The 7,416-nt window shown below is 42.1% G+C and overlaps 1 protein-coding gene across 4 annotated transcripts in view; it reads left to right on the top strand.

The window, feature by feature from the left end:
* The window catches only part of nphp4 (nephronophthisis 4), a 342,957-nt gene extending 337,096 nt beyond the window's left edge, over positions 1–5,861 (top strand). For 3 of the 4 annotated variants that reach the window (XM_048615157.1, XM_048615155.1, XM_048615156.1), the window contains one exon: positions 3,225–5,817. In XM_048615157.1, coding sequence (XP_048471114.1) covers positions 3,225–3,365 — 141 coding nt within the window. In that variant the 3' untranslated portion in view covers positions 3,366–5,817. Of the gene's footprint in view, positions 1–3,224 lie in introns of all 4 variants that reach the window. The other variant, XM_048615154.1, reaches the window with a different exon arrangement.
* The last annotated feature ends 1,555 nt before the right edge of the window (positions 5,862–7,416 follow it).

The raw sequence follows: 7,416 nt of genomic DNA, 5'->3' as shown, positions 1-7,416 counted from the left end.
TTGTTGGGCCGAAGGGCCTGTTTCCACACTGTAGGGATTCTAATTCTAATTCTATGTAATATGTTTACCTAAGGTAACACTTTCAAACCTCACTATTGTTTGCTGTGTGTCCTGATGAAGGAAGCATGTCTCATTTCTTCGTTTTATCAATAATTTAGACCAAAATTAATACTTCCAGGTAGAATAGAGTGACCACGAGTTACAAATTTTAAGTTGATGAAAAGTAACTTTGGAACAGATATTGATAAGGACTACTTTATTTAACTTAATAATTAGAATAATCTTCAAGACAAGGCTATAAGAGAAAAGCTTTAGAATTGTTCAAACTACCCGGAATAAAAATGTGTTATGAATTAACTTTGGGAAGAATAGCCTCTTCTTGTTCACTCCTGAGAGAGTTATACAAGGCTACAATGTATTTATGGTCTGGATGTTAATGTTATATTAATTGTATTGTTAAGGTTGAGAATAAAGAGGCATAGAGTATTTATTGATCCAGTAGCTCGGGCAGATGAACAAAAAGGACTTTGTCTGAGGAATAGAGATGTAATTGATGTTGTGTGGCAATTGTATAGAGCTCTGGTGAGACTGCCCCTGGATTACTGTGAACTGTTTTTGGTTCCCTTACCTAAAGAAGGTAATACTTGCCAATGAGGGAGAGCAAAAAAATGTTCATCAGTCTAATTCCTGGGCTGGCTGTCCAATCAGAAGAGATTAAGGAGTCCGGGCCTGTATTATTTGGAGTTGGAAGAATGAGAGATGATCTTGTTGGAACTTACAAAATTCCTAAAGGGCTGGTCCGGGTAAGTTGCAAGAAAGATGTTTTTCCTGGCTGGGTAGGGGTGAGGATTGGTCTAGGACCGTCAACTAGAATAAGATATTGGCCAATTAGGGCTGAGGTGAGGAGGAATTTCTTCATTTGGAGGGTGATGATTTTTTAAAATTCTCTACTCCAAAGTAGTGTGAAAACTCAACAATCGGTTATATTCATGAACCGGATTGATAGACTTCCAGATGTAAAAGCCATCTAAGAATATGGGGATAGTGCAGGAACATGTGGCTGAGACAGAAGGAGATCAGTTGTGATCTTATTGAATGGCAGAGTGGACCAGAAGGACCGAATGGCCTACTCCTGCTCCATTTTCCATTCGTGCTAATTTGCTTGTGCACCTTTAAGGGGTGATTCATTAGTTTATTTCTAAAATAAAACAAAGAACTACGGGATGCTGGAGGTCTGAAACAAAATTATAAATTGCTGGTGAAACTCAGTAGAATCATAGAATCCCTCCAGCGTGGAAACAGGCCCTTCGGCCCAACAAGTCCACATTGGCCCTCACAGCATCCCACCCAGACCCATCAACTAATCTACGCATTCCTGAACACTACGGGCAATTTAGCATGGCCAATTTGCCTAGCTTGCACATCTTTGGACTGTGAGAGGAAACCGGAGCACCTGGAGGAAACCCACGCAGACACAGGGAGAATGTGCTAACTCCACACAGACTGTCGCCCGAGGGTGGGATTGAACCCGGGTCCCTGGCGTTGTGAGGCGGCAGTGCTAGCCACTGTGCCGCCCCTAAGGTCTGGCAGTATCTGCTAGGAGAGAGCAGGGTTAATGCTTCGAGTCCGGTGACCCTTCAACAGAACTGATGCAGAAGGGTCATTCGGAACATTCTGAAGAAGGGTCGCTGGACTCGAAATGTTGACTCTGCTTTCATCCCACGGATGCTGCTAAACCTGCTGAGTTTCTCCAGCAATTTCTGTTTTTGTTCCATTTGGTTTATTTGATGTACTGATGAGTGTGAAAAGAAACACTGGGAGTTGGTAAGTAGGACTTCCATGTTAATCTGCACCATTATCTGTTGAGCAAAGATTGGTCAGGCTGCATCTCTGTCCATTGGAGTTTATAAGAACGTGAGGTGATCTTACTGAAACATATAAGATCCTGACGGGATTTGACAGGGTGGATGCTGAAAGGATGCCTTCTGTTGTTGAACAGATTAGAATATAGTGGCATAGTTTAAAAATAAGGGACGTCCAATTCAAGTTGGAAGCAAGGGGAATTTTTTTCTGAGTTATTAGTCTGAGGAGCTCTCCACCTGAAACAACGATGAAGGCAAGGTCGTTGAATATTTTTGAGGAAAAGTCAGGTTCTTGATTACCAGGGGAGTCGAAGGGTATCAGAGTATGCAAGAAAATGGAGTTTTAGGCTACAGTGAGGTCAGTCATGATCTCATCAAACGATGGAGTAGATTCAAGGCGTCAGAAAGACCACTCTTGCTCCTAATTCAGTGTGTATGTAAATCTGTGAGTTACGATCAGAATTAGATAGGGAATTGGTAAACAGTTGTTACGTCAGTAAATAAGGTACCGTTCGCAATCAAAAACCCTGCAAATTCAGGCCACTATTCATTCACTGGTTAATGCAGCACAAAGACAGACAAGTGACAAAAAAGGCCAATATAATTTGGCCCAAGCTAACTGTAGAATCAGGCATTAGGACCCAATGTGACTCAGTATCTAATGGAGCTAAAGCATGAGCTGGCAGTGCTGTGTGTCACTCACGGAGTGTGGACGTTTCTGGCTAGGCCAGCATTTACTGCCATCCCTAATTGGCTAGAGGGCAATTAAGAGTCAGCCACACTGCTGTGGGTCTGGAGTCACGTGTAGACAAGACCAAGTAAGGGCGACAGATTTCCTTCCCTAAAAGACGTTAATGACCCAGTTGGGCTTTTCCAGCAATTGACAATGGTCACCATTAGACCCTTAATTCCAGATTCTTTTTACAACAAATTCCACCATCTGCCATGGCAGATCCCTGGACCATTTGCTGAGTTTCTGGATTAACAGTCTAGCAATAACATCACTAGGGCCATTGCCTGCTCAAAGCTGGGGACTGAGGTGAAATGAGTTTCATTGCAGAGGCACATCATTCTTTAGTTTGATGAGACCTGAATGCATTGGGATAGCATTTCCTTGCTACTCCCTAATTTCCTACTGTGACCTTGCTGGAGTATCTGTGGAAAGTTAGAGGAAAGTGGCGTTTTCGTCCTTTTTCCAGATTTGCACTGACCCAGCAGACAGGAGAAGAAATTATACAATTAACTTTTAAATGTGTCTTAAGTGCAAAAGACCTATCCTTAATACATCTTCATGCATGTTAATCGTCATGTTCCCGAGTATAAAACTGTCACATTTTTCAGAAACTTTGCATTTTCTTTCAGCTTGAAGGTGGTGAGACTTACCATATCGGCCTGCGGTTTGCACCAGGCCAGAATCCTGGCGTGGAAGAAATCCTGATTTTAATTAACGACCAGGCTGAGAAGAATGAAGCAACTTATTGCGTGCAAATCACTTACCAATAAAATGTATACTGAGTGCCTGATACACTGGCATCTTTGAAGTGAGTGCATTTTGAAAGAGATGTGGATCCCATACCGAACCACCACAGGCTTGCTGGAAGAGAAGAAAGTGTTGAAGCCTGGTGAATGTATGCCAGAGTGTTAATAAAACAGCTCTTGGATAAGACATGACTGCTACTCAGGAAAAGGTGTAAGTTTCACTTTCAACCCCCATATTTGTAACTACTACCTCCCTGACTTGTGCTTTGCTTTGGTTTGGATAGGCTGATTCGTATTATATCATGCACTGCGTTCACAATTAATTTTCAAAATATTTCTCTCCCAAGATCTTAAAATATTGCCACCCCTTTGGCGATCTTAGTGGTTGATAGTTTAGTAGTTCCAAACGTTATCCTTCTCTAAGAACGCTTGCTATTCCTTTCGTCTCATTGGCAATCTACCACCCACATCATTCCACCAGCATTAAATGCATTATCAATGTTTGTATTACCTCAAGATTCTCCTCCTGGCCCCAAGCTCCATATTAAACTAACTCCAATTCACCTACAAATGCATTCAGAATCTCTTGTCTTGCTGTCAGTCCTGTGGCTCATTAGCGGTCCTCATTAACTTACAATGACTGTCAGATTCCAGCACATAATCCTTGAAATCTTCGGCCTCATTTACAATCCCTCCCTGGCCTCACTTCACCTGATCTGTACAGCTTGGTGTCTTAGCGTGGCATCCAGTGCCTTTCAGCTGTGACCCTTGTGTAACATCTGTTGTGACATTTGACAGTGGAGCCAGCTCCTGTATCAATGCAGTTCTGAGGTTCCATCCCAAAATCCCTTGCTTAACACCTTCTGTTCTTATTTTAAAACTCCTCTTCAGAAACATGGTATCCTTAACTTTTCAAATCATTGTTTGTTCTTCACTCTGCAACATGAATCATCTCATCCTGTTTTATCATGTTAGAGTCGTAAATGCAAGCTATCGTCACTTGTCAATGATTTATTTGTACAAAGAGCAGAGAATTCTTGGCTGGAAAGACCCTTAATAACAACTCTTCACTATAGAGTCCTAGAGCTCTACTGCACAGAAAAATGCCCTTCAGCACTTCAAATATGTACTTGTCAAAAACAAGCGCTTAACTATTCTAATCCCATTTCCCAGCATCTGGCCCACAGTCTTGTGAACGTTGGCATTGCAAGTGCCTTTCTAAATAGTTCTTAACAGTTATGAGGGTTTCTGCCTCTACCACCCTTACAGGCAGTGAGTTCCAGATTTCCACCACCCTCTGTGTGGGGGGAAAAAAATCCTTACATCCACTCTAAACCTCCTGCCCTTTGTCTTAAATCTATGCCCCCAGTCATTGATTCCTGTACCAGGAGGGTAAGTTCATTCCTGTCTCCTGTTCCATGCCCCCTCTGTAATTTTATACTCCTCAATTATGTTCCGCTTCAGCCTTCTCTGCACCAAGATAAACAACCCCACTCTGTGCAACGTCTCTTCATACTAAAAACTCTTCAGCCCAGGCAACATCCTGGTAAATCTGCCCTGTGGTTCTGGCCAGTACCCTTCACATTCCCAAAACACAAGCATACAACTTTCCTGCTGGTGCTCTCATCTCTGTGGTTGACATTTTTCATTTAATTGGGAGCTGACCTTATTCCCTCGCGTCAAAGTAAGGTACATGTTCATATTATATTTTGATAGTCTGTCTGGATTCTAACATCACATAAATCAGCAGTCAGTGTGTTAATCTTCGTTTATCTCATTTGACTTCTTGAGAGTAATAGCACAGGAAAGAAATGTTAAGAGCAGCCATTTGATGGGTGCAGCTTTAGCCAGTGTTGATAGAGAAAAAGGGAAGCTTATTTCAGACTGTAGAAAGCAGACCTCGGCCAGTCAAGGTTTCTGCTGGTAAAACAAGTAGCTGAGAAGTCTGGAATCCCCTAATGGAGCATTATGTGTGGCCATTGACCTGATGTACGAGGACTACTGATAGCTTCACTCTGCACGGCTGGGGAGGTCTGTAGCCTTACAGGAACATCCAGACTAACAGGCAATGACTGTACTAACAGTTGACATCCAGACCTACAGATATTATCCAAGCTTGCAGTCAGTTGATCAGGTATCTGTTTGGAAGCACATAAAGGCACAATGTTAATGACATTTTATTTCATACTGAGAAAAGCAATCATGACCCCAAGCATTTATTTTTAACCTTTTGCCAATCTGAGTTTTCTAGGATGAAGAGTCACCTCGTAGTAACACACTGCTGCTAGAAATACAGCAAAGGAAGCCCAGTGCATTTACTGTTTGGATAAGTTAATCCCTCTTGTAATGAATAAATAGTACAAAATATATTTTTAAATAGAGAATATGCTGATTCACTACAAACTGGGTGTGTACAGTTTTTTTTCAGTATTATTTGTATGCACTATTTATTTTATATTTGTTACAATGCTTTATGGAAATCTGTATAATCTTTTAAAGAATAAATTCAGTTTTGTCAAAGTCTGTCTGTCTTAATTTGGAAAGGCATAAATAAAGTTCATTAAAATTGAGCATTTTGCAGGTACTGACTCTGGGCCTTTCACATCTGGGACCTGGCCTTGAATTAAATCCAAGACAGCTGAGGAGAGCTCCTTGTTTTAAGAGTCCCGTGAGCAATGTTTCGGGGGGGAGTTCTTAACAGACGCAGGCTTGCAGCCCAAAACAGCTCTAATTTGGCTGTAACTGGCAAGATATTCAGAGATCACATGGAATGGTTGCTGTGTGCACTATTGGATTGAGTTGTGACAAAGTGTCCAATAACACTCGTGGAAGCGCTTGATGTTGACTGTGTAAACACCGTAAGAAATTGCTCTTTCCTGGCGAAGCATTTCCCTGCAGTGCCATTGACAATGAATACTGTTCAGGGAAGGAGGTACATTTCTGTATTCTTATGGCACATGCATGTTCCCATGGTACGACGGCATTTAAGATGGCTGCCAAGAACCATTTGTAAACAGGTCCAGGTATCTTTGGTCTCATGGTCCATGAATCTCAGTTTCCAGGGCGTTGTCAGGGCATCCATGGATGTTGTCACTTACAATCAAGATTGAGCTGAAATTCTGTGTTAATGTTCAACCCCATGTAGGAAACTTGCAGGTTTGGATTTGAGAGATGTTAAGTACTAAGTGAATCAGGCCTCACCGTTTCAAAATAATCAGCCTAGAGCCACTCCCCTGTCATCTTCCACCCCACCCTGAATTCACTTCACAGAGACTCAGAAGGTTATCAATTTCTACCTAAATCCAAATTAAGTTAAGGGTCAATATTGACACAGAGCTATTTCTGGCCGAGAAACAGCCAGATTTCATCCATCCTGGGAATGGCAACATGTGATTGTGAAGTTCTTAACTCATCCAAAATGTAATTATCTGAAACAAACACATTTACTTTCAACTGATAAAACACTAATGGCTATGGGTGGCGGGTGAAATCTTGCCCCATGATCCAATTATTTAACGTGGCTGGGTCATTCGCGGTTCCTTCCTGTGAAAGGATAGGCTGTACCTGGCTTTGGAGTGATGTGTCCCTAAAACACACTCATTCTCCGCATGCACGCACAATATTCCAACTCGTCATAATGTTGGCCTTGAGTGTAGCCTCTTTATGGCAGCTCTCCCTTTGAGGTTATTTTTCTTTATTCTTTCATGGGATGTGGGCATGGTGGCAAGACCAGCACCGACCTTGAACTCAGTGGTGTATTAGGTCCATTTCAGAGGGCCATTAGATGTCAACCACATGGCAGTGGGTGTGGAATCATGCATAGTCCAGACGAGGTAAGGATGGCAGATTTACTTCCCTCGAGGACATTTGTGAACTGTTTGCATTTTACAATAATTGATAATAGTTTCATGGTCACTGTCACTGAGACTTGCCTTATAATTAATTCCAGACATGTATAAAATCCTGGAACTTCGTTTCCAATGGCATGTGGGTGTTCCTACGCTACATGAATTGCAGCAGTTCAAGATGGCAGCGCACCACCATCTTCTTGAGGACTAGGCAGTAACGGCTGATC

This window comes from Rhincodon typus, chromosome 31 (assembly GCF_021869965.1).
Source record: "Rhincodon typus isolate 14 chromosome 31, sRhiTyp1.1, whole genome shotgun sequence".
Taxonomy (NCBI): domain Eukaryota; kingdom Metazoa; phylum Chordata; class Chondrichthyes; order Orectolobiformes; family Rhincodontidae; genus Rhincodon; species Rhincodon typus.
This window is presented reverse-complemented; position numbering and strand designations above follow the sequence as displayed.